The sequence below is a fragment of the Anguilla anguilla genome, chromosome 3, assembly GCF_013347855.1.
Source record: "Anguilla anguilla isolate fAngAng1 chromosome 3, fAngAng1.pri, whole genome shotgun sequence".
NCBI classification, from domain to species: domain Eukaryota; kingdom Metazoa; phylum Chordata; class Actinopteri; order Anguilliformes; family Anguillidae; genus Anguilla; species Anguilla anguilla.
The window spans coordinates 14,545,018-14,572,098 of NC_049203.1; the positions used below are offsets into that span (position 1 = coordinate 14,545,018).

Genomic DNA, 27,081 nt, shown 5'->3' on the forward strand with positions numbered 1-27,081 from the left:
GACTCAGTTAAACGGAGGCAGTTTGTCAGCGGGCGTGAGCGAATTGTGCTTTCAGAAAAAAGCGATTTTTAAGGAACTGCAAGCTACACTGGAGTAAAAACAAAAAAAACAAAAGCGAAAAACAACTAAAAAAACAAAACAGGAAAAAATGTTTTAAGGGGCGCGGCTGGCTTTTTAAAGGGATTGGGTGTTAACAGGGATGGGGTGTCAAAAGGGGTGGGGCCAGATGTTAAAGAGGGTTTGTAATTAAACATGGGCCGGGCAGTAAAATGGGCAGGGCCAGACATTAAAAGGGCGTGTCATCAAACTGGGCGGGGTTTTTAAAGGGGCGGCGTCTCCTCGTTCCAGGAGCTGAAGGACGTCCACCATAAGGACCAGATGGCGGCGGCGCGGGGCGTTCTGCAGCGCAACGTGCCCATGCTGTACACGGCCTCACGCGCCTGCCTGCAGCACCCCGACGTGGCGGCCTACAAGGCCAACCGCGACCTGATCTACAAGCAGCTGCAGCACGCCGTGTCCGGCATCTCCAACGCCGCCCAGGCCACCGCCTCCGAGGACGCCGCCCTCAACCAGGGGCCCGGCGGCGGCGAGCTGGCCTACGCGCTCAACAACTTCGACGTGAGTCCCTGCCGCGTGTGTGTGTGTGTGTGTGGGTGCGCATTGTGCCATGAAATTCAAGACCCTGTACCGGATACTGTCCATATCAAGGGTCCTCAGCTCTTTCCTAGAACCGCTGGGTCTGTTCTCCTGCGCCCTGATTGGCTGCCTTCCTCAATCCACCCCCCCCCCCCTTCAGCCTGCTCAACCGTGTGCCAGGCTGAATGTCTTTATCAAAGAAAAGTCACTTTATGCAGGGTTTTTTATCGCCCGTCCTCAAAACTTGTTACGCTCCGAGCGTGATTTACCGGCGTGCGCGACGCTAATACTCGGGGAGATTTATAAAATGCTCGGAGCGGTGCTTCAGAGGCCCCTCCAGGGACTGCGCTTCAGACAGCAGGAGATATGAAGAGTGCGGACGGCTCCAATGGCCTGCTCTCATCAGTTAACGTTCCCGGGGTGTTTTACTACCCCGTCTCAACTTGGCCGGAAAAACGCTTCCCACCGCGGCGCCGGGACGATGCGTTCCGCATTCAGAGGGAAAGTTTTAAATCTAATCATCCGCCAGTGACACCCGGAGTTACCCCCACCGGGGGAAAAAACCCCGAAAATGATTTTGGCGTGTTTATAATAGCCGCCCGTGTTAATATTGGCTTATTCTTAATTAGTTGAACTAATGGGCAGACCTTTAATTAGCTTATGCAAATAACAGGCCCCTTGTCCCCGTGTCCGTTCATCAAATATTAATATTTAATATAACCCGGTGCTTGTGTTTTTGCTCCGGAGGTTGAGCGCGCCCAGAAGCGTTCGATTCCGGCGTCAGAATTCTCCGGAAGGTTTCTGATACAGGGCTGCGGGGCACGTTCCGGGGGATTTTTGTTGCCGTAGATACGGCTGAAAAGGCGTTTTTTTATTTCTTTATTTTTTTCTTGCCGTGAAGCTCAGACTCGTCACCTTTGACGGGAAACGGGCACCCCGCCGCGATGTTCGCGGTTTTCCGCGCGGGGTGGAAGACGGACGACGCGCTCTCGGATCAGTACCTTTTCCGACCGGGGATTCCGATCTCCCGTAATTAACGCTTGCGTGTCCGGGGGGGTGACTCAGCGCTGACTCACGCCGCTCCCCTGTCGCTAATGAAAAGTTGCCAACGGGGCCGACCTTTGGAAAGCACCGCTTTAATAAGGGGGTTTATCCAGGTCACACTCGCTTAGCCACTGCTAAATGTCAGGTGGTCTGACAGACATTAGGCAAAGTACGGAGTCGCGCCTAATGCGGCTTTTGCTGAAAGCCCACCGATCGCGCGCGTTAAGGCGGCTCCGAGAACATGGCCGTTAATTACGGAAGCACGCCCGAGTTCAGGCTGCAGCGCGATAGGTTAACGCTCGTCATCCTCATCCCCCCCCCCCCCCCCACGGCTGGCGGACGCGGCGGGCTCTCACCGAGGCGTCTGCGGCCGGGCAGAGCAGCGCTCCCTGCCCCGCGCGCGGTTTCCTTCCCCTTCTTCTGACGTCGACGAACCGCTGACCCTCCCCTCCCCTCCGCTCCCCTGCCCACACACCCACCCTTCAGTCTCCCTTTCACTTTCCCTCTTTTCAAAGCCACCGGAGCCACAGGACCTCGCTGTCTCACCAAAAAGGAGAAGGAAAAGAAACAAAACCAAATGATGTGCTCGGATGTTGGTGTGTGTGTGTGTGTGTGTGGGAGGGAACGTGCAGTTCCTTTGTGCACCTGTAGGGGCAGCTCTTGAGTCATATTTGGCCCGCAGTTATTGAGTAGGAGCAGGCATCCGCGAGCGTGTGGACGGGGTATGAGGACTCGTGCAGACGGAGTCCAGCCATTGTTTTGGGCCAGGTCCCGCTGAGCTTTGCCTCAGATTGCCTGTGACTGCTGTCCTCGCTGATGCACGCGTGGCCTGACTGCAGCGTGCGTCCGTTGACCTGGTTGTACGGGGCAAACATAGTTGTGGGGGTTGTTTCGGCTTCCTCTTCCTGGGAAAAAAACTCTTCACAATCAGTAAGCCGCTGTGTCTGGGGGCAAAAATTCTGTAACTCTCTCTCTCTCTCTCTCTCTCTCTCTCTCTCTCTCTCTCTCTCTCTCCCTTTCTATTTTTCTCCATCTCTTTCTCCCTCTCACTCTCTTTCTGTTTTTCTCCCTTTCCCTCTCTCTCTCTCCCCTCTGTGCCTCTGCGTCTGTGTCTTTTCGTCTCTGTCTTTGCCTCTCTCTGTCTCTTTCTCTACCTGTCTCTGTGTCTCTCACTCTCTATTTCACCATCTCTCTCTCTCTCACTCCCTTTCCCTCCCTCCCTCTCTCTCTCTCTCTGGTTTCACCAGTCAGCAAACGGCAGGGAGGAGTAAATCACGAAGCGTTTTTTTTATGATCATGAAGCAGTTTGCACGAAGCGGGGGGGTTTGCGTTTCAATCCCCCCCCGCGGCCCCGCCCCACAGAGCAGGGCTCCACGTCTTCCGAGAGTCGGGGGCCAAACGGAAGAGAGGGGAAAGTTCAGGGGGGCGGCGGGGGGGGGGGGGGGGGTCACTCAGTGCAGAGGCAGCGCGTCCTTCAGAAAGCCCGAGGCGAGGAGGGCTAACCTGCGCACAGCACATCAGTTTCCCAGCGTGCCTTGCAGCCGGTGACTGCGCCGACGCGGTCATCGCGCGCACAGGCTAGCCTGCTGGTCTGTTTGTTCCCCCCGTTTTGTCGAATTCTTTCTTTGCGCAGCCCGAGCTTCTTTGAGTGAGTCACTGTCTGGTTGCCGTGGAAACGTGACGCGCGGCAACGGGGGTCAGCGGCGATGTCGCTGGTAAACGTAGCTTTTTCTTACCTGACAAATTGTTGCATATTTCAGCAGGGGGGACCGGGGGAGTGGTGGAGGAGGGAGTGGGAGGTTTGTCAAAGTTGAAGATTGCTTATGCAGCCAGAGGCACCAACATTTTTACATACTTATCACTTTCTCAGCATGGTCCTTCACAGCTACCCCTCAAGAAACCGAGCACGAACGAGCTGCCTGTTCCTTACTGCTCTTTAAATCACTGCTGCGCTATGCTACCTGTTTGCCTTAAATGGCCTCTGTATTCTGTGCTTTGAAACAGTGATGCACTCGCTGGACAGAGGAGGCAAGCCTGTCTGACAGGGCTTTATCTGCAACTGCACTGCATTGCATTGTGAAACCCATGCGTTCAGACTGAACGTTGCCTCTGTCGTAGACTAATCCTCCATGTGAAGCTGTATGGTATGACAAGCCTGTCCTGGTTAACACCTTGATGTCAGAACTGCCTGACTCCTGGGGACCTGTTTGCTGATAAACCAATGGTCGGATACTACTTCTGACCAATCAGGATCTCGTTTGGGTGGGGCTGCAGTCTTGGAAGGCAGTTTCAGTCGACTCAGTCAGGGGTCTATAACATAATGCGAGCTGAATCTTTCTGGACCAAATTGGAATGTAGGAATTATTTTTGCTTGAGATTAGATGCATTGTGGTGTCCTGTTCCAGCCACTAGAGGGCATGTTTTGGGAGGGAGCTAGGTGCCGTGCGGTCGGGGTCAGCTGTGGGAGGGACCGGGGCTTGCGGTCACCCCTGGTTGGCTTTGGCTCCGATGCGGGACCTGCCTTTTTTCCACCCGGCCGTTGAATTAAAAATGAGTTTGGAATGCAGAAATGGCCTCGTTATTATCAGCGTGAGCAAATGAATGGGTTTCGAGTGGCGATATTAAATCAGTCAGAGGCCTCAGCAGCGGAACAGCAGCTCTAAAAACCTCGTTTTGGATGCTGTCCGCTCCAATCCCATACAGTGCCAATGGCCATTCCAAGGGCTCTCGAAAACCGCGCGCCCCCCCATGTCTATAGGTTAAGAGTGAGGCGTTATATAATCACTGGGCAGGGTCAGGGGTCAGTTTAGTTAGCGACCGTAGTTTCTCGTACACTAGTGTTAGCGTAGCATTGTCACCGGCTCATTTTGCTTGCGTTTGAGTTTGGGATGGAGAGTCCGGTCCGTAGCGGCGTCCGTCGAGGAGATGGGCCGACGCCCGCGGGACTGTGCTCAGCCCCTTCTCGGCCCCGCCTCCTCCCGGAGGAACATGCGTGCTGTACTACTTGAGCCCTTCTCTACGCATTGATTGGGTTGTTTTTCTTGTAATGTTCTGTGTGTGCAGAACGTATCAGGTGTTATCTTGGTTTATAGCTGGATTTGTGTGTGTTTGTGCGCGCGCGCGCGCGTGTGTGTAATGCAGCCATATCTGCGGAACCTCATGCACACGCAGTTCACACAGTGTAAACGCTGTGTACCGTAATCACGGGTAAATGCTTGCGGTGTGTACCTGCGCGTCGGCACACGGGCGCGTGTGCGAAAGGAGGCTTCCTTCCTTTCACATTCATTACCGGCCATTACGTTTCCAGGGGAGCCGGCGCGGGGCAGACAGAGGCAGATTAAAGCGGCTCTTCTCACACAGCCACTGTCTGTTCTGCACCGCTGCCTGACTGATACCAGCCTTTCATCGCTGCCTTCACACTCATGTTTTTAAATTGCTTACTCCGCTGCCCCCCACTACGCACGCACGCACGCCGTACCACACACACACACACACACACACACTCGCCCGCACGCACACACGCACGCGCTCGCTCCCACTGCAAGTGTGTAAAATTAATATTAGGCTAATGGGTTTTCTTGGGTAATCTCCTCTGATGTGCAAGGCGAATCCTTATCTCAAATAGGTGCTCCAGGATTACTGTATTTTAAATTGGACAGAGTCATTGCCTTTAAATAGCTCGGCGGATCCGAAGCGTAAAACATTCTGAAAGGCGCGTCCCCACGAGTGCGCTCTGGGCGCCGGCACACACCCCGGGCCCTGCTGGCTGAGCCAGGCCGGTGAGCAGGAGTGTGTGTGTGTTTGTGTGTGTGTGAGTGTGTGTGAGTATGTGAGTGAGTGTGTGTGTGTGTGTGTGTTGGGGATAGGATGGCCTGTGTGTGGGGGCCTGCTGGTTGTAATGTTAAGGGGGTCCCGTGTGGAGGCTCTGCTGGTTCTGGACGGGCTGAGAGGGTTTACCCCCTACGGTGGCGCCTGGCCTCTGGAACCGGCCTTCAGTTTACCCCCCACCGCAGCTTTACCGCCGTCTCTCGACTTGACACTACTTGTGCTGTCCCCGTATGAGAGCTGAAGTCTCTCAGTCTGTCCGCCTCTGTTCTATTCTTCCTCCTGTTCCTCCCCTCCTCTCTCACCCCCTGTCCCCTTCTCTGTGCTCTCCATCCGTCTCCTTCGCTCTCTAAATTGAGTAAGCTCCACATGTCAGGTCCGCTCACCCTGCGCCCCTGTCTCTCTCACCCTCCCCTCCCCCCCGCAGAAGCAGATCATCGTCGACCCCCAGAACTTCAGCGAGGAGCGCTTCCGCCCCTCCCTGGAGGAGCGCCTGGAGAGCATCATCAGCGGTGCGGCGCTGATGGCCGACTCGTCCTGCACGCGCGACGACCGGCGCGAGCGCATCGTGGCCGAGTGCAACTCCGTCCGCCAGGCGCTGCAGGACCTGCTGAGCGAGTACATGGGCAACGTGAGTCTGCTTCACACTGTTACGCACCGCGCTACGCTGTTTTACACTGTTATACAACATCTTACACTGCCTTACGCACCGCGTTACGCTGTTTACACTGTTATACAACCTCTTACACTGCCTTACGCACCGCGTTACGCTGTTTACACTGTTATACAACATCTTACACTGCCTTACGCACCGCGTTACGCTGTTTTACACTGTTATACAACATCTTACACTGCCTTACGCACCGCGTTACGCTGTTTACACTGTTATACAACATCTTACACTGCCTTACGCACCGCGTTACGCTGTTTACACTGTTATACAACCTCTTACACTGCCTTACGCACCGCGTTACGCTGTTTACACTGTTATACAACCTCTTACACTGCCTTACGCACCGCGTTACGCTGTTTACACTGTTATACAACATCTTACACTGCCTTACGCACCGCGTTACGCTGTTTACACTGTTACACAACATCTTACACTGCCTTACGCACCGCGTTACGCTGTTTACACTGTTATACAACATCTTACACTTTTACACCATTTTGCACTTTTACACACTGTTTTACACACACATTTTTTTACAGTTTTACACTTTATGGTTTTACACTGCTGTGCACAATTTCACATGATCTTTACACTTTTGCATCATTCTACATGGTATTTACACTGTTCTATACGTTCTACATTGTTTGTACACTGCTCCACATTGTTTTACACTTACTGATATTGGGTACATGCAAATTATGAGTCCCTATTTATGCGCCTTTAAACGTGTTGTGCGGGTCACTCAAACATGCTGACGCTGCTGTTCCCTGTTGATGCATGGGTGTCATGCGCCAGTCCATACTGACACTCCGCTCCTGGCGCTGGGCCTGTTTCGGGCTTAAAGCCTTCCTCCCGCTTCTGTGTGCGTTACGATCGCCACGTACATGTCTGAGTGGAAGCTCTCTAGCTCCTGTTTTGGTGCATTTGGGCCCGTGTCTTAGACTTGGTTAATATGGGTTCGGGTCTATTTGTGGTGTTTCATTAGTGTCTTTGGACCCTGAGTGATGTGTGTTTGCGTTCTGTTCTGTGCACCCACTGCTGTCTTAGGAGGACATTTCAGGAGCCATTTTAACACTGAGTTTATTTCAGGGAGTCCCCCTACATGCAAAATAGTTTTCTTTTTCCCAGTCTATATTTGCATGTTTATAATTATTCATACACTGGTAGTTCAGTTAAAACGTTGTGTGTGGGTGGGTGGGTGTGTGCCATGGTTTTTTGCAGTAATAACCGTCTCTCTTCTGTCACCTGGAGAAATAGCCCGTTTGTGATTCGTGTTTGTGCCGATTTATTTATTATTATTTGCGGAGAAGGGAAAAAAGCTTGCATGTTCTTCTGGGTGCTTGTTTTCCTTGGGTAGAAATGGCACTTTGGTTCGCTCTGTATTATTAGATAAAAATAAAGTACCCCCGCAGTTCCCTGCGTCTATTTTCTGCCTCCCCGGCGCCCGCCTCGTTCCCCGGCCCCCGTTCCGCAGTCAGCGATATCCCAGAATGCTCATTCCAGGGCTTTTTACCTTTCGCAACCCCCTTTGATTTAGGGTCGCGCTCGCCCGATCGCGATTTACGCGCTCGCCTCCGTCACTCATAAAAAGCCTCCCTCCTTTTATATATATATATAGAGTTCCTGTGGAAAGACCCGCCGCCTGGCTTGCGGGATGTCCCGGTTAAAAGGACAGCGGTTGTAGGTTTTAGGGAGCATGAAGCGGTGTGCCGGAGCTGAGGTAATGCTAGTAAAACACCGGTCTGCTCCGCTGAGCATCGCTGCAGGGCAGCCGTACTCAAGCCCCCCCCCCCCCCCCGAGGCCCGTGGCACCGCCATTTTTCTTCTGCGCCCCATAGCTAATTGATCGCCGCCTCTGAGTGGCTGGAGATTTTGCTCCCACGGGTGTCCCCGGTGTAAAATGGTTCCTGATTGGGGGGGAGGAACGAGAACCCAGCTGTGCTACTGGCCTGGAGGGGCAGGCAGGAGCTTTCCCGTAGTAGCGTTTCCCGTAGTAGCGTTTCCCGCAGTAGCGTTTCCCGCAGTAGTGTTTCCCGCAGCAGCGTTTCCCGCAGCAGCGTTTCCCGCAGCAGCGTTTCCCGTAGTAGCGTTTCCCGCAGTAGCGTTTCCCGCAGTAGCGTTTCCCACAGCAGCGTTTCCCGTAGCAGCGTTTCCCGTAGCAGCGTTTCCCGTAGCAGCGTTTCCCGTAGTAGCGTTTCCCGCAGTAGCGTTTCCCGCAGCAGCGTTTCCCACAGCAGCGTTTCCCGTAGCAGCGTTTCCCGTAGCAGCGTTTCCCGTAGCAGCGTTTCCCGTAGTAGCGTTTCCCGTAGTAGCGTTTCCCGCAGCAGCGTTTCCCGCAGTAGCGTTTCCCGTAGCAGCGTTTCCCGCAGTAGCGTTTCCCGTAGTAGCGTTTCCCGCAGTAGCGTTTCCTGTAGTAGCGTTTCTCGCAGCGCTCTGACACGGCCGCTGGGTTTCCTCGCGGGTTTCGCGGGTGAAGCGCTGGCCTCGATTCAGGGAACGCCGCGTTCCCTCCTAAGTTTCAGCCGTGCGGCCAAACGGGCATCGCGGCTTCCCGCCATCACTGGATTTCAGAACCGTAGCGAAAACGTGATTTTTGCCAGATTTTGTATTTTTTTTATTTATTTATTTTTTGCTCAATATTTTCTTGACATTCTGCGAAGAAATATGCTTGAGAACACTTTGCGTTTGGCAAACCGGCCTTACTGGGGGAAAGGGAGTCTGGCTTCACAGCTTGGCGGTGTTCGCGAAATTGGCACTTCATTCTTGGTCTGTGTCACGCAGAGACGACGTGCTGGGCTAGCAGCTTTCAGTAAAATGAGCTCGCGGCTTCATACCTGTTATTAGAGAGCGTACCCCTGTTTAAACCTCTTCTCGTTTTAAACGTTTAGCCCACGCGACGCAGACGCGTTGAATAGTACAGACGGGGCGGAGATACGGCATGCGCCAAATGACCGTTAATTTGCATATTCCGACCGTGAGATCCTTAACTGATCGCTTTGATCCTTTTCGGAGCGTTGGACCAAGGGGAACCCGCCAGAGCCAGTGTAAGACCTGCTCCTCCTCATCAGTATTCACAGAGAGCAGAGGAGCCCACAACAAATAACTGATAATTCATTAATGCTATTAATTTTCCAGGCTCAGTGCGTGAGTGAATGCAGATCTCTTCTCAGTGAAACATGAAAAAAAACGAGAGAAGCATTTTTCGTTCCGCTCTCTGGGGGGGGGTGGGGGGTGGGGGTTGCTGGGTAGTGTTGTTTCTTGCTGATGTCTCGTAGGCCACGGAACGCTTGAATGTCAGGCAGCTCAGAGCCAGGAGCGCCGGAGTGGCAATTTAAAATCAGAAACGAATTTGCGCGGGCGCTTGTTTCACCGAAGGTTACTCGACGTTCGGCGGCCTCGGCGCCCCCCCCCGCCTTCCTCCGTCGTCCTTGGTCCGAGAGTTTTACGAGCCGCTCCTCCGAAAAAGCCCGTCCCGTGGGATTTATACGGGCGGGAAAAACAAAAGAGACGAGAGAACGGCGGAGAGAAAAGCTACTGCACACCGCACCGCCACCCTCCTCCCAATCACATGGACCTGGGCTCCGCTCCCGACGCTCAGGCAACATAAGAGGCGGAGGTTTGGGAAGAGGGTTCGGCGGCCCTCCGGATTGGCTCCGCTCCGCCGGTGACACGGAGCTAACGGGCGCGGGCTCCCCGGCTCTCTCCGAGGGGACCGCTCCCGCTCCGCTAGGCGCTGGGCGAAGTCTCCGTCATCCCGATGGTTTACCACGTCCTCACCGCCCGCCGCCGCTCCCCGCTGCCGGCTAACGGCTCTTACGCTCTCACATCCAGTGCGAAACGGGGAAAAACACTCATCGCATTCCGCAGCCAGTCTGGGGCGAATGCGCTCGCGGCCGGCGAAAGACACCGCGGCGCATTAAGAAAGCGCGGCGGCTAACCGCTAACCGCTAAGCTCTTTAGCGCCGTTTTTCGGGGGCCGAGCGGGCTGAGCAGGCGCTCGGGCCGCCGCCGTTGAAGGTTTAACGCTCTCAGGCTAAACACGCGACCTGAGAGAGAACCTCCCCTTGGTTTTGAAACACTACAGCCGCCGCGCCGCGCATTAGCATTCGAAAGGCTGCCGTCAAAAAAAAAGAAAAAAGGGAGGAAAGGAAAAGGCGCAGTTTCCATTTCCCTGGCGAGTTGGGGAGCGGGCGGTAAGCCGCTCGCGCCGCCGCGAGTTACTGTTATTTACATTTTGTTTACATAATTATGTCTGTTTTTTCAGTGCTGTTTATTCCAGGCGTACAAACACGCCGCCGACTCCACGCTGCTTAACGAGGCTGCTTTTAGCAGGATTCGGGTCGAGCAGACGGCCGCTCTCGGGATGAAGCGATCGCTCGGGCACGCCCTCCTCCCTCCCCTGCCCACCCACGCGGGTAATATTAACGATGCTCCAGTCATATTTTTATATTAATGAAGTTTGTTTCGTTCACTTCTGGCTGGCGTTTGGAGCCTGGTGTTGATTCATTATTTAAGCCGTATGTATCATAAGGCCTTAGTTCTATGAAGATGGTCATAAAAAAACTGCAGTCCCTTGTTGCAGTTTGGACTTTGATGCATAGTTAAAAAATAAATAAAAAAAATAAATAAATTCACCTCCTTCATCCATGAATTTCAAGCCTCGGATTCCAAACTCTTGTTATTGTTGCGGAAGAAAGTAGAAAAACCCTTGTGACGGTGTTTGAGAGGCACCATCAACCCTAAAATGGATGGAGCTCTCACTGTCAATCACTTTCCTTTGCCCGAATCGTAAGACCTTAATGTTCATGGCCCGACACATTGCTTTCATATTGGAGCGTCATTGATGTTATGTGTCCGTACAACTCTATGGTTCTTGGACCCTGCCCCCCCCCCCCCCCCCCACCCTCCTCTGATGAAATGGGTGTGCTGAAGGGGGGGGTCAATCAGGGCCCCTGTAGATGGACTGGTTTTGCTATGGAAACCCAAATTGGTTCAGGAGGAATTGCACAGGGTGGAAGATTCTGGAAAACTATTTTAGCGGGCCCAACATATGCAGTGAAGTTTCACTGTGTTTGTATGCCTCTGAAGAATTGCACATTTCTCCCCATATTAGAGTCTGGGGTTATGAATTAGCAAGTTCCTGTCTGAAACATTTATCAGCATCAGGCCGCAATTTGAACATTTCGCTTGTTAAACTTTCATGAACTTTGTTAGGATCTGCCAGTGTTCTATGACTCTGCAGCAGCCTTTGCTCTGATGGAATAATACATCTGAGAAATGGTCAGCACGGCAGTTCGTAATCCATGAGTGAGTGCTATCCCTATTACACTCATTCTGACACACTGTGTTGAGTGTTATCAGTACAGTCATTCTGGTGTTTCCAGAGAAATGTTCAGTTCCAACCATGTTCAGTGTTATGTGAAGTAACGGTCATTTTGACCCACTGTGTGTTGTCCTCAGTGCGGTGGGACCATACACAGCAGGGCGACAGGTGATCAGGTTCTCAGCCTATCACGGATGGATCATGTGAAGACATCGTCAGTTGTTGTCATATGTCATCCGGTCCTAATGGCCTAATTGGTCCATTTCGCTCAACCGCTTTCTTTCTCTCCCCCCTCCCCATATCTCTACCTCTCTCATTCTTTCCATCCCTATATATCTTCCCCTGCCTCCCTCTTTCCATTTCCTCTCATGTCTCGGTCTCCAGCTCCCGGTCTCTCTCTCTCTCTCTCTCTCTCCCCCTCTCTCTCGTCCGTCTCTCTCCTCCTCCCTGAGCCTCTCCCTGAGAGGCTGCGGTTTCTCACTCTGTCCGGGCCTTTGGCTCCTTCTCTTCCGCTCCATCGAATGCGCTGATGACTCCTGCGGAATTCTCCGGAGCGGACCCAAGCCTGCGAAAACGCCCTTCCCCTCCCCCGCCCACCCCGCGAAAAGAAATGAGATTCTCGGCGCGCCGCGGGGGTGCGAGCGAGCGTGCGGGCGCAGGGGCGTGTGGGCGGGGGCGCGGGCGAGCTCTGAAGCGGAGCTCAATAATTCATGGGCCAGCGGTGCCCGCCGCTGACCTGGTAAAAGCAGGTGGATGCTTTCTAGAAAAGGGAGTGGAGGAGGGGCGTCATCGGGGCGGCATTAAACGTGTGCCCCCCCCCCCCCCCCCCCCCGAATGTCCATTACCGGGATGGCCCGCGTGAGACACGGGACAGCTGGGCCCGACGCCCGCCACTGCGCCCCTCCGCCCCTCCCGCCTTTTAAACGCCAGCGCGTCTCGCGGTACCCGTCTGGGGGAAAGATTTATTCATCACGCTCATCCTGCAGACATCCGTATCCACGGCAACTTGAGCAGCTCGCCGCTTTTCTATTACACAACGCGCCGTGGCCCGGTTAATGCTAAATTCGGCGTTGGCGGCGCCCCGGGGGAGACTGACCTGCTCTCGGTCAGGGCAAGAGGCCGAGCTGCCCCCCCCCCCCCCCCCCCCGCCCCGGCTGGCTCGCCTGTTCCCCCCCTGCCTGTTCGGCGGTAATGGCGAGCGGTCGGTTGGTGCTCTCTCACGTAGCGTCTGTGCTGCGTTCGGTCAGTGCTGTCGCAGTGGAGTCCAGCCGTAATCATGCTACACCTCCTCATGCGTAACGGTGTTGAGTGGAGGTGTTCGTGTGGCTGTCTCATCCTTTTCACTGCCTCTCCAAGCGGAGCCGCAGGTAAGGCGCTGCTTTCCGGCGTCCCCCGCTGTCCTGTTTTTCCCACAGACAGCGACGCGGCTGTTTGTTTGGATTCATATGGAAATATTCTTTGTAAATGGCCTTTCCGGCGAGGTTTCCGAAAGCGTTAGGAAGGGGCGGCGCAGGAGGAACGTGTGAGTAATGCCAGCTTGAAGCCGGAAGCCCTCCAGACTGGGGCTAGCGTACCTGCGTCAGAACATTACTCAAATCAAGTCAAATTAGGTCTCTACTGGCCTTATGTTTTTCCGTCGATTGTACCGTCGAACATGCGGCGGTGTTGATAAAAAGCTAAAAAAGATCAAGGATGACTTAAGGACAAAGTCTTAAACATGCTGCACTTCACACACCGTTTTTCCTGGCCAGTTAAGGACCTGAGTAGACGACTGTGGAAGCCTTGCATAACTGGCTCCATACGCTCTTAATTAACTTGCTGTCCCCAGCCGCGCCCCCCCCCCCACAACCCGCCACCATCAGGAGGCGGAGAATTCAATTTGGGGAATCGGGAGTCATGGCAACAAATCACAGACGAGTCATTGCGAGAGAAGTGCGTGCGTCACTCAAACCCTTTCCAGACAGGACCCACAGCGCAGTGATATGCAAACGGAGGAGGGGTGGGTGGGGACTAAAACTAAACAAAAAAAAAAAAACACAAAGAAACCTACCGACAAACAAAGAAGTGTAATTCCATCCGTGCGGTTGTAATCTCATTCAAATGCATAATTAAAACAAATTACAGCACGCTCCGCCATATCGGGGGGAGAGATTTAATGTCCCAGAGGCTTTTGGAATATTTAAGACCCTCAATAAAACACAGACCTGTCACTAACGAGCTGTCAGATGGCTTTTCCCGGACCCCGGCCGCACGCCACACTCTGATTGGCCGCCCTGGCAGGGAGGATGAGATGTGGTTCCTCGCCGCGCTTTAATTATCGCAGCCTGAGATTGGCGGATGACTAATGCCCCGCCGCTCACCCTTCACCCCTCTCTTTAAAAAAAAAAAAGAAGTAGAAGCAACGCAGCGGTGCTTTTAATCGCTGTGGGCGGGGATGACCCAACCCAACATTAAGTAGTTGCTTGAATGTTCCAATGTGGAAGTACATTTTTTGTAAATATTCAGATTTATTGTGGAAACGATGCGTTTGGATGCTAACCAGCGCTGTGAATGTAGTGTAACAGGTCCAGTCCTCTGGCACACGCCGAGATATTATTTCATTGTCCTGTTCAATAAGCGTACAGGCCAGCCAACTGATTTTTCACACCCTACGTGTCTGTGGCCACTAGTATTTGGCTGTGTTGCTTAAAATTCCTCCTATTATCTGCCGGTGTCAGCTTTTAGTGTGTGCGTGCGTGCGTGCGTGGGTGGGTGGGTATTTCGGTGGGTCAGTGCGTGGGTGGGTGTGCGTGAGTGCTTGCGTGCGAGTGCGTGTGTGTGTGCTTTGCCTCGCATTCAGGCTCTGAAAATCATGATTAATCAAAAAATCACACTTGTGCTTATTGTGTTAGACGTCTACCTTGTGAAGATACCGTGGCCTGGATTATGGGTGCTAATTGTTTCTAATTAAATAAATAATATCTGGGGATGTTCCTGACTGTGCAGCAGTGCTTACAGTGACAGGGTGTCACTTTGTGCGACCAAGTGTAATGAAACATAACTAGGTCAGAAGCTCTTGTGGAGTGCTTCATCTTAACCCAGACCTGCTGTAGCCAGGTAAAAATCTCCTCACCTGGGTCAGCCAGGTAACTAACTCCTGAAACTCCTCACCTGTGTGCTTGGGAGAGGAGATGTGTTTTCTGTGTGCGTGCACGTGTGTGTGCGCGCTCATGTTGCTTCAGTACTCAGTGTGGCAGTGTCTCTGTAAATTGCTGAGCCCATTTCCACACACACACACACACACACACACACACAGCGGCCAGAAAATGGCAGCTTCTGCCCTCTGTAGGCGTCTTCGCTTCCTGTTCAAGCTCTTTCCCTGTGTGTAATCCACACAAAACATTCGAACACATGCGCGTGCACACACATGCACACACACACACACACGCGTGGCAGGCTGAACTGTGTTACATGATGTTGGCAGTGTTTCTCATGCAGTCCCGGTCTTTGGGCTGATTTTCCTGCATCGATGGCGCACAGATTCATCGCAGATTCACTGATCCGTTCATTAAATCATTAGGATGGGTAATCCCATTCACCCTGTTCACCGTAATAGCCCATTCTCATGCGATAAAGATCTGTCAATCTGCACAATATCGATCCAGGTGAGCCACAGCTTGTTCTGACTGAACTGCATGCCTGCAGTCCTGTGAGGCCCCTGCTTTCTGCCATGCTCTGTGACCCTTCCTCCTGTGTGGCCCTTGTTTCTTTGTGACCCTCACCAGAGATTGAATGTTCGTATCATAACCAACAGACGGTGTTCCCTCCAAGACTAGAGTTTGACACCTCTGCTGTAAATGGTGGTTGGTCTCGGCCCTCACTTCCTGTAGGCGGTGTTTTGGTCTCGGGCGTCACTTCCTGTGGGCGGTGGTTGGTCTTGGCCCTCACTTCCTGTAGGCGGTCGTTGGTCTCGGCCCTCACTTCCTGTAGGTGGTCGTTGGTCTCGGCCCTTCCTTCCTGTAGGCGGTTGGTCTCGGCCCTTCCTTCCTGTAGGCGGTCGTTGGTCTCGGCCCTCACTTCCTGTAGGTGGTCGTTGGTCTCGGCCCTTCCTTCCTGTAGGCGGTTGTTGGTCTCGGCTCTTCCTTCCTGTAGCCTGTGCTTGGCTTCGGCCCTCACTTCCTGTAGGCGATGGTTTCTTTTGGTGTTTCCTCTTCCTATTCCATTTGGTTCAAACTCCTTGTAATGTCCATGTGTGCATTTACCATCCCCCCCCCCCCCTTTTCTTTTTAATTTCTTCGTCACCATACGTGGTTGGCTGTTGGAGGACCTTGACTGCCGTTACAAGGGGTCAGGGTAGTGCATCTGTGTTCCTCCCTTCTCCAGTGCCTCAGTAATTACATTTAATAAATATTCAGAGGAAAGGAGAAAATTGCCTACCGACAGATAAATGAATTTCAGGGGAGAAGATTAATTTCCAAAGAGCTCAGAAAACAAATATTTCAATTACTTAGAATAGAACACAAACGACGCCACATGCTGTCAGGAGCGAGACAGGCGTCCAGATAGACGATTCATTCATTAGTGGGCTCTCTCGCTCTCTCCCCCCCTCCTCTCCTCCCTCCCGCTCCCTCTCTCTTTTAGTCTCTTTCACACTCCTGTTAGAGCTGCCTCCCATTAAAAATCATGCACGCTCAGTTACGGGCCTTTAAAATAAGCGCTCCCTGGTAAATGTGTGTTTTCTTTCTCCCTCCAGTGAGATATCGCGTATATTATTAATTGGCCCATTTTGTGCTTTTTATTGTGTGCGGGGGGAAGAGGATATAACCTTTATGAAGGTTGGGATCTAACGAGGGTTTAAAATTTTTGAGAAAACAATCGGACCTGCCCGTTCTGCAGGGGCTCATTGTTTAAGACCAGAGAGCTCGTTTAGCTTCTCAGTTTTACGCTTTGGATCATTGGCTCTAATCTGTCATTTCCTTACAGTAGCTGATCCCTCTGACCTACCCCCACCCCCCCGCCGCAGAGCGAAGCGTCGCTAATTCCGCGTCGCTCCGAGCGTCACGCTCGCGCCAAGTCTTCGCTCGGGCCCATTGTTTGATGTTAATTGCTCGTTCTCTCTCTCTCTCCGAACGCACTTTTGACTCCCGTCTGTACCGCGGCAGCTCCGCAGCGCACGCGTTCAGAGGCGCCCTTAACGGCCTCGTTTCCGACGGTCTGAAAAGCTCGTTCTGTTCTGATCTGCTTCTCTTTTCCCGTTTAGTTTTTAATCTGGGCGCGGCCCTCTTGCGGAGTTCGGTGCGGTACGCGCGGCGGCGCTTGCGTTAGCCGCCGCCGCGGTGTTGCGGCTCGCTGCTGACGCGCGGCAGTCTGAGCTGGAGGTGCCGCGGCGGTTCGGCTCGGCGGGATTGAAGACGTAGCCGCGCGCTAGCTGTGCGTGTGCCAGTTTGCGCATAATGAGGTTGTACCCAGAGGCGGACATATTTTTGGCTTTTGTTCTATTTCTGACTGTGAATTTGAGATATTGAAAAGATAATTGAGCTGTGCAAATAGTCTTGAGGAAGTTAATGTGTAATATTTTATATATATATATATATATATATATATATATATATACACACAAATTTGGCATGCCATGTGAATGTGTGTCTGCAAGCAATACATTGCATCCAATTATAATTAATGTATATTAATGTTACATTGATTCAATTAAGCCTGTTTACTTTATTAAACAGTGTAGTTGTTCATGTTAAACAATAATCTTGTTGCTAAACATTACAATTTAAGAAGAATGATCAAGATATTTTTTGTCTAGGATATCAAAAAAATTAAAGCATCCTTTTTCCACAAACGTTGATTTCATCAAATGTCATTCAGCAGCCTGACACTCCCAGGCTATTTAAAGTCATATCACATGATGCCAGCCATGTGACTGTGGGTCACGTCACAGAGAGGAACCCTGAAGGTCACTGCCAAATGAGTCCATGTCAGTAATTCATTCCCAGTTTTTAAATAATTAAACCTCTTTGCACTCTGGCACAACGTGACAAAGAGAAATACCTGCCATTCAGGATAACATCCAGAAAGTGGTCCCAGACTGAATTTATTAAAAAAAAAAAAATTTGATCGCATATGAAAACGAATGCTTTAAAGTTATGGCAAAAAGCGAACTCTTATATCCGTGTCTGAGCAATTTCTTGTTAGAAATGATTATGTAGGGAATTTATCATTCTGCAACATGGTCATGTCCTTCAGAAACTTTAGCTGTTTTGCCCAGACGTCATCCATTTTGATGAAAAAATCAGTGCCTTTGTGCATTTTTTGCAGATAGATTGTGGTGTAAGATTTATGTTTGATACACAATACTAAAAGGTAAAAAATCCATTTTTATCCATTTAGCCTTTTTTTTTTTTTTTTTAAAACAATGCCTCTATCTAGTAAAGAGATGTGCACATTACAAGGAAACGTTGATGGCCAGTCCAGAAGAGAGGCTAACCAGGACAAGAGAGTGGTGTTTCTGTCATTGGGTTATGCAGTTTTAGTGACCGATGGTGCAGACTGTCATATATAGTGACCAAAAAATGTCGTAGTTTTAGGCAAACCCAATTTGATTCATTTCTTTCACGCGCACATGTGCAAATGCTAAATTATGTGCGTGCCTGCAAACACCAAACACACACACACACTCATTTATTTGAAAAAATTATGTCCTATCCAAATTTGGAAGGTCCAATTCTCCAAGCATGCTCATATACGGCTCCTGCTGCTGGTTTGGGAGAGTGAAGGCAATCCTTGGAAATCCCCTGAAACGCTCGCCTGCCAGCCAGCTGCTTCTTTTCACAGCGTGGCCACCAGCCGCGCAGAGCAGGGGAGGAGGAGACCCATTCATACGCGTGCGCAGCGAGAGCGAGCCACGGGAGCCTGGGCCGCCAGCAGGAGTTACTCGAGCAGCGAGCAGTGCGTACGAGCGTGCATCTGTCTCTCCCCGCAGCCCGTATCCCTCCCCCGAGTGACGCGAAGCCAATTATGCACCGCCCCCGCGGGACTGCCTGCCTCGGCCGGCCCCAGCGCGGCGCGGGTTCGATCCGAGACCGTGACGCTCGCTCACGAGCTGTACCCAGCAGTACCCAGCAGCCCCACACACACGCTCGTACACATGCACAGACGCACACACATGCGCTCATGCGCGTAGACATTCACTCTTATCTCTCTCCCTATCACACACACGCTTGTGTACGCGTGCTCATTTGCGGATGTGAACGAGAATTAAGAAGTACAATGTAATAACAATGGGAAAAATTTTTTTACAGTAGGATTATGTGGCAAAGTTATGAAATTCAAGGACATACGTGGCATTTATGGCTACAGAATAAAGTAGTTAAATTAGAATGAACATGTATCATGTTTATTGGATTTCAGTGTTAAGAGCTATGTTATATTTAAAACAATGTATAAATGTATTCTTTAATTTTAGTTATTGCAGAAGGAAGCAGTTTGGCCAGACTGATCACCCTCCTGTATTTACTCAATCCTCCCATGCAGGCGATAGGAGAAAAAATGGTATTTAATGTTTATCTGGGATTATTCTTAGGTTTTAAGTGCTTGCATCTTGATGTGATTCAATTTAGATCATATGTCACAATAAATTATCTGCCAAAAAGTCTGGATGTCATTCAGAGCAACAAAATCATGTCATTCAGTTAAACTATGAAATTAAACATTAAAAAAATATATTCATCGTTTATTCTACCAAAACGTCTGACGATGATAAAATGTGATTGAACAATATGAATTTAAAATTCATTTAATCTACAAAAAAAGTTTATTTCTACTTTTGTTTTTACTATAAAGATGGGGAACTGGCCGTACAAAAGTTGAGACTTTTCTTATAAAATGATAAATATTTAGTATAAATTCTTTTTTATATTGAAATTGGCCAATCATAATAATTTCTTGTTTGATGGATTTTAGTTGTATTTACAATGAAAGTATTTAAAATAAGTTCATTTTCAACAAAAACCATTGTGTCCCTGAATGACGTTTTAGGGAGTAAAATTGGACAAAATATATATGAAGTACAAAATTTGTTCATGAATAAAACATTTTAAATGCCAAGGAAGCCCTTTAAACGACTTATAAAATGGCTGCTGCTATATTTTACACATATTACGTGTGAGTAATACGCACTTTGTGAAATGTGCAGTTGGTTATGCAAGTTGTGTGCATGTGTATCATTATGGCCAGCTGTGCTGGTGATTCTCAACTGAAAAATGAAGAGTTCTGTGCAGCATAAATCTGCAGTTCCCCCCCCCCTCCCCTCTCCTCTCTCTCCATAGGGCTCTGACACGAGTCCAAAGGGCCCCAGGATTGGCCCAGCCCAGTTTTGGCGATCGTTAGATTTCCCCGGGAGTCATAATTAAGGCCGCTGCCCTCCCCCCGCGGTCGTCCAGATGGGCGTTCCTGCCCGGCGCGGGGCAGGGCGGCGCGGGGCGTTCCTGCTCTGTGACACGTGCACACATGGCCGTGCTCGGCGCCCGAGCTCCGATTCGCCCGTCCGCTCCGTCGGGTTGAATTTATTCGTCTGCGCCGACCGCATCCTGCGCTCGTTGTTGTTGTTTTTTTGTTTTTTTTCGTCCTCCCCCCGACGCTCATAGAAGATATGTTCGCTCTGATTGGATAATTGGCACCACAGAACGCCGAATCTGGCCGCTCGGATCCTCATCCAGATGTCCGGCGATTCTAATTAAGCTCTGAATTTTTAAGAGGCCGCACGCTGTCGAGGCCCAGGTGGCGGGTTTAGCCAGCTACATCACAAAGGCCGTGATTGCCATCAGTGGATGGGCCAGATAACAGGGGTAAGATGTATTCTGTGTTTGTGTTTCTCCATAAGACACAGCAGTATTTAGTCACACGCGCCAGGCACAGCAATATTTAGTCACACGCGCGTGTGTGTGTGTACACACGCATTACCTCCAAGTACACATTGGATCGAATCCAGTGCCCAGGTGCTGGCCTTCAGACATGGTTAGAGAGTCTCTGGCAATGCTGGTGCACACGCACGCACACACACACACACACACACACACACAGAGCTATCACATTCAGAATGGGCACATTGCCATGGTGCTTCGGTATTCAGACAGGCAGTCTCTGGTGTGGTGGTTTACCCAGAAAGGTAAATGGTGAGGAAAGGATGTTTTTTAAACAGCGTTTGGAGATCAGCCATCAGAAAAAGCCTGCTGGACAAACTAACAGCAGAAGCAAATGTAAGCAGTCATAAAGCATCTCCAGGTACAGCTCTCTACGGTATCCCAGTTTAACCTGCATCCTGTACAAAGTCTTGTTTCACCCTCAGCCTTCGCTCGGTATATTCATAAATTGCCTTATATAAACATGTATATCCCAAATCTGACACGCTTGTGCTCTCTCTCACTCTCTCTCTCTCTCACACACACACACACACACACTCAGTGTTGGTCCTAATTCAGCTTAAAAATGCCCCCCTCCCAAGTGTCTGGTTCTTATTTACCGCTATAGAGTGCTGGTTTTCCCTGGACCCCTCTCTTGCCCATGCCCGCCGTACCGCCGCAGAGATTTACAGATGTACTCCTCGACCTTGACTGCAGCCTTGAACCTGGAAGTGTTTTAAAATAAAAAGCTTATTTTATTGTGGAACACAGATCAGGGACAGAGAGCTGACAGAGTGCAAGAGCATACTGCTCTACAGAGGCCTTCGGCACTGTCATAACTTACAGTAATACTTTTCTGCGCTCTGTGCTGTGTAAATACTCGACTGCGCTGTGTGGTGTGTGTAAATACTCTTCTGCACTGTGTGCTGTGGATAAATACTCTGTGCGGTGCGTAAGTACTCGACTGCGCTGTGTGGTGTGTGTAAATACTCTTCTGTGCTGTGGAAAAATACTCCTCACCTCTCTGTGTGCAGTGTGCAGCTGCTCCCCTGTGCTGTGTGCCCCGTGCATGAGCGTTAGCATCATCTTGCTAACTGTTGCGTCTTTGTTCTGTGATCTGCATGAGTGATTTCAGCTGAAGGCCAGTGACATTTGATTGGGCTTCATGGTACCATGCTTCAAAGCGGGGTGCATGGTTCTCTTTCTTTCTCCGGATATATGTTTTTGACAGACTAATTGGCATCGACAGACAAGTTTCTCTTTCTCTCTCTCTCCCCCTCTCTCTCTCGCTCAGTTCCTCTGAGAAATCACAGCTCACTTTTTGAAGTGTGCAACCACTGTACGCCGTGAAACTCCGATCAGAGATTGTTGGTTGTGAGATTGCTAACGATTTTTTTTTGAGAGTCTAATTCAAAAAGTAAATGAGCCAATTATGTTCTTTTAATTGATGTAGTAATTTTATGGCTAAGGCTGAAGGGAAACAATGGGGAGATCCTTAAGCAGCTAGCGTTTTGTTTAATTAGGAGAACAAAACGTTTCTCACTGACCTGTCTTAATAGAGATGGCCTGTAGTCCCTAGGTGGGGTTCAGTATAAGCCTAAATTTCTTACTGCTTGGGAAATGTATGTTTTGTTTGCAAAATATGGAACTGAAATGGAACAGGGACAATAATTATCTCCCCCTGGAGCCTGTTCCTTATGTATTAAAAAGCTCTTAGGCTTAGGGTTCATTGGTCAGGCTATGCATCTGTGGGTCCACAGTTCTGATTGATTGCAAACCTTGTGTGTGTGTATTTGTGTTTGTGCGTATTTGTGTGTTTGTTTGGGGGGGGGGGGGGGGGACACGGGATAGCACTGTACACTTCTCCTGGAGTCCACTGTAAAGGCCCGTGTTGGTGAGTCAGAGGCCCGGCTTGGTAAACACTCCGGTAATGTGCAGTAAATCCCCGGTCACACTGAGGCCCTGCTGCTCTGCCACCCCCGGTGCCGCCTGACAGCGGTGTTGGATGCGTCGGTTCAAAGCGGCTGTTTAGGTGCATTCTGGGAGCGGTTGTCTCCTGATTGCCAATTATCATAAATCCGCGGGCGAGCCCGGGAGTCCCGACGCCTTCCGCCGCTCGCGGGTGATCACCGTTAAGCGGCCGCAGCCCGAATCGCAGTTAAATTGACCCGCAGGTCAATGCGGCCTGCTTTATGTTGCCCCCTCACACATCTCCGCTGCCATCCGCTGCCCCCGACATTTTCATTAGGAGTGAGGAGGACACGCCGTTCATTGTGAAGGAGTTCACCTGATATTCGAAAATCTATTTCAGGCGTAAATTCCCCTTTCGGCGCCGGTGTCCCCCCCCCCCCCCCCCCCCCCCCCCCCCACGCGCAGTTTAAGCTGATAAAAGCAGTCTGAGCGAGAGGGGAAATGACGCTTTGGCTGCGCGTTTGCGCGAGCCTGTAATACGGAGGGGGCGTGGCGAACGGCCAGAGTTCAGCGACGTCGCCGCTCGTTCCTTCGGGCGCAGTCCTCCTTCCTCTCCTGAGTCACGCTGGCCCCGTCTTTATTTATTTATTTCTGGAAGCCGCCGCTTTGGCGCGGGTTAAAAAGTTGCTCCGAACAGCTTGCCGCTCTGTCTCTCGCGCGCGTCGGCCTGGAGCCGCGGTCGTAAGAACGTCTCGGCTCGCTGTTTAAAAGGCTGGCAACCCCCGGCAGCCATATTGCAAACGCGGGGGCCGCCTCAGCCGTCTGTTCCTCGCGTTCTGAAGGACATCCACTCCGCGTACTTGAGTGGGACTCTATCGGGCCGCCTGCAGGTGTTTAGCAAATTGAATATTAAAGTTTAATGGGCTCTGCCCTCACCCGCCACTTCCTGGTGCGCCAGGGCGACGGCGTGGCAGCCGGGTGAACTGCCCTCAGGGTCACATGACGGGATCGATCGGCAGTTATCCGTTATTTACAGCTGGTCGGTCCGGCTGCAGGATCTCAGATGTGTACCCGCTCGGGATGAGCGGGATCTGGGAATGTTCCGCGGCGCGGCTCGTGGCGTTTACCCGCGCTGACGATAGGGCTTTGTCATCCGCGCGCGATGGAGGCGGGGCTTGGGCAGCTGCTCGCGGTGAAGCTGGAGTCTCTGTTCGAAAAGCTAAGAAGCAGCTGTGCTGTTTTGTATTTGTGTGTGCTAAAGGGGAAGCTTCGGTACAGGTCGGGTAAAGACGACGCTATGATACCTCTGTATTAAACGATAGCTTCCGGCTAACATAACCGGCCCCACACCGACACCCCCAGTAACACCACTTACCTGGGGAGGTCATTAATCTTTAAAAACACTTCTAATGTTGTGATTTACCATGGAGGAGACGGACGCTAGTTTGAAAGCGTCTCTCTGCGGCCCGTGTCGGAGCTGGAAGCGAGCGCTGCGCTGGTGTCAGCGAGCGCAGCGAGGTTAGCGGCGGGCGTTCTCATTAGAGCCGCGGCCCCGAGCCCCCGGCCCCCACCCCCCCGCCGGGCCCCGCCGCGGGGCTTCCGTCTGATGTGCCGTTTCCGCGCGGCCGAATGCGACAGGGGCATCCGCGGAACGGGAGCCGCTGACTCCCGGCTGGCTGTTTGGGTGACCGCTGCTTTGAAACCCTCCCCCTCCCCCCATGCCCCTGCCCCTGCCAGTACTCTGAAAAACAGCCGATGTGACGTTCGCGGACGGAGGAATGTTTATCCTTTTCTCCGCTGCGCCGCCGCTCGACAGACGGGCGGGGGCGGGGAGGGGGGGGGGGGCCGCGACCGCGTGCTCGCGAACCCGAGTCCTGACACCCGCCCCGCTGCGCTTCCCGCCAACCTGGCTGCCGCACGCCTGCAGTCTCACAGGCAGACCCCGCGACATCTTTCAGGGATTTCTCAGAACGCTCTGAGGTGCTGCTCTGGCAAAGAGACGTTCGGTTAAAAAGTGACAGTTCTGGAATAACTGCAGTTTTACATTTCGCATTTCTAAGTCATATTTCAGCTGAATTCAGGTTTATAGGAGATTAACGAGTGTTCACCAAGGCTGATTGTGGGATTCGGATCCTATTTGATTTTATATATACAACTGTTTCGTGATTGAGTTGGCGGGCTATTGCATTGGCACATTCGAGCCACACACATCTCCATAGTGGTGGATAATTTGTGTTCATCCCCGTTTAATGCACCAGATAAGACAGCCACACTGCTCTCCTAATACACTATATGGCCAAACGCATCAGGACAGGCCCCTTTTTTCCAGTGAAGGCTGATTTTAGTGCTACAGCAAACAATCACATTCCAGATTATTCTGAGCTTTCCCAACAGTTTGGGGAAGGCCCTTTCCTGTTTCAGCATGACGATGCCCACAGCATGGTTCATATAGAGATTTTTTTGTGGAAGAACAGTGTGGTAGAACTTGACTGGCCTGCACAGAGACCTGACCTCAACCCCATCCAACACCTTTGGGATCAGTTGGAAAGCCAAATGCGAGCCAGGCCTAATCACCCCAATCAGTGCCCAGCCTCACTAACGCTCCTGTGGCTGAATGGAAGCAAATCCCTGCAATGCTCCAACATCTAGTATTAAGCCTTCCCAGAAGAGTGGAGGTTGTTACCAAAGGGTGGACCAACCCCATATTAATGGCCATAAATTTGGATGAGATGTTGTATGTCAAGTGTCTGCGTACTCTTGGGCATGTTGTGTATTTGTTGACCATTTTCACGTGGCATTTGAATTTTAAAAAAAAATTATGTAACAGTGTGAACATAAAATGCTTTATCACCCGAGTTGATAGCATGCGTGGTGTACAGTATACGGATGCTGTTCGCCGTATCGACAAAATTCAAGTTTATTTTCCCCACCGCCCACTACGCACGGTTCAAATTACCATCCTGCACTTTCTGCAAACAGCTTAGTACAAGCTCTTTGCAAACAGGAACACGTCTGTGCTCTTGTTAAGAGCGTCCTAAGATGCTTTTACATGGAAAATCAGAACAGCTGTCCTTCAGATAATAAAGTAGATTAATTCTGAGCTAGATGAGCACCAATCTGCAGGTATCTTGGACTTCAGTATGACGTCATAAAGTCTTGTGCTTTGCGATATAACCCGATTCGCGATTCCCAGAACATAGTTACTAGCACTTCTCTCTCTCTCTCTCCCTCCCTCCCCTGCGCATTCGTATTGGTTCCAGTAGCTTGTGGCGTGCGCCTCGTCTCTTGCATTTTTCTGCCCGTAATTGGATCGTCTTCGTTCGCGGATCACGTTTGCCATTCAAGCAACGGTAGGTGTGAAGTCCGGAGCAGATGGCTTCTATTTTGAAGCTGTGTGCTTGAGTTGGAAACGGCATTTAACCCAGACTTAAGTCTTCTGGTGCATAGCAGCAGCGGTTTTACTGGGGAAGGGGGAAAAAAAAAAAACAACAGACGGGCTGAAATTCAGACCCTTAGAGACATTAATTACCACTCACTGGAGTCTGAGATCTTACTTCTTTTTTTAAAACATTATCGCCACTGCCATTAGTCACTTTCTAAAAAATGAAAATAAAAAGTTTTCATTAAAACTATGTACATTATTTATACAGAAGCGTACATCGTAGGTGTGTGGGATTGATGTCAGACAGCATATGCTGTCAGACGAGGCAGGTTTCCATGGTAAATAAGACGGGCTTTCTCGGTGAGGGAAATTGATGTGTGGTACAGTTGGCAGGCAGGCGGTCGTCGAGGGGGGGTGGGGGCGGATCTGGTGACTGCATTCGGGGGCTGGCTGGTCGCAGCAGATGCGCCAGACGCGTTAGAGCATTGACATGCAAGCCCCCGCGCGGCGGCTCCGGAGAGGCAGCTGCTCGGAGCGCGTGGGCCGCGTCCTGCAGTCACGCACCCAGCCCGTCAGCCGCGTCCTGCAGTCACGCACCCAGCCCGTCAATCTGGGCCCGCGCTGGCACAGCAAGCACCCGCTGCCCGCCTGACCCCGCCCACTCCCGCCTGAAACTAGAACCGCGCACGGTCGCAGGCTGAGTGGAAGAGTCCCGCCCCCTACTGCCTGAAACTAGAACCCTGCACGGTCACAGGCTGAGTGGAAGACTCCCGCCCTCTACTGCCTGAAACTAGAACCCTGCACCGTCACAGGTCTCGCTGTGCTCAGGTGGCGCTGTTGTGAGGGGTCTGTGACGCCCGTGCGTTCAGAACGTGTTTCTGTTCACTTTGCGGTGATATATTAACGCTCCGCTAGATAACGGTTCCATCCTCTTCCTTGGATTTACGGTCAGCTATGGCGCAGAAGTAGTTTACCAGATCTGTAGCTGCTTCCGTTCCCTGCATTACCGCACACTCTTTTATTACGGGATTACTGGGTGCTGTACTCCAGTGCACATTGTACATTGTCACAGTTGTTAGGTCATTTAAAGAATGTTCAGATAATGTATGGAATTGGAATGTTCTAGGCTCTGAGGACAGATATTTCGGTTTTAAGAACAGTACCAGAGTCTGCAGAAAGTGCGGTTTCAGTTAAGGCAGTGATAAATTGAGTACGCTGTGAATGCTCCAAATTCATCTTGGCGTTGACCTGTAAGCATATCACGCCGTGCCTTAAATGGCCGCCAGTCAGGCACCTGACAGAAGATTGAAGATTGAGAGAGACGGTTCCCAGTCCTCCCTCCCCTGCAAAGACGTTCTGATTCACAGAGCGCTAACGGCGGCTAGCGTGCGGCACCGCCGTA

General features: G+C 51.3%; 1 protein-coding gene across 1 annotated transcript in view; it reads left to right on the top strand.

The window, feature by feature from the left end:
* ctnna1 (catenin (cadherin-associated protein), alpha 1) overlaps positions 1 to 27,081 on the top strand; it is a 113,162-nt gene that overhangs the window by 16,908 nt on the left and 69,173 nt on the right. The window contains exons 6-7 of the mRNA XM_035409060.1: positions 349 to 618; positions 5,933 to 6,136. Of these exons, the coding sequence (XP_035264951.1) occupies positions 349 to 618; positions 5,933 to 6,136 (474 nt within the window). The remainder of the gene's footprint in view (positions 1 to 348; positions 619 to 5,932; positions 6,137 to 27,081) is intronic.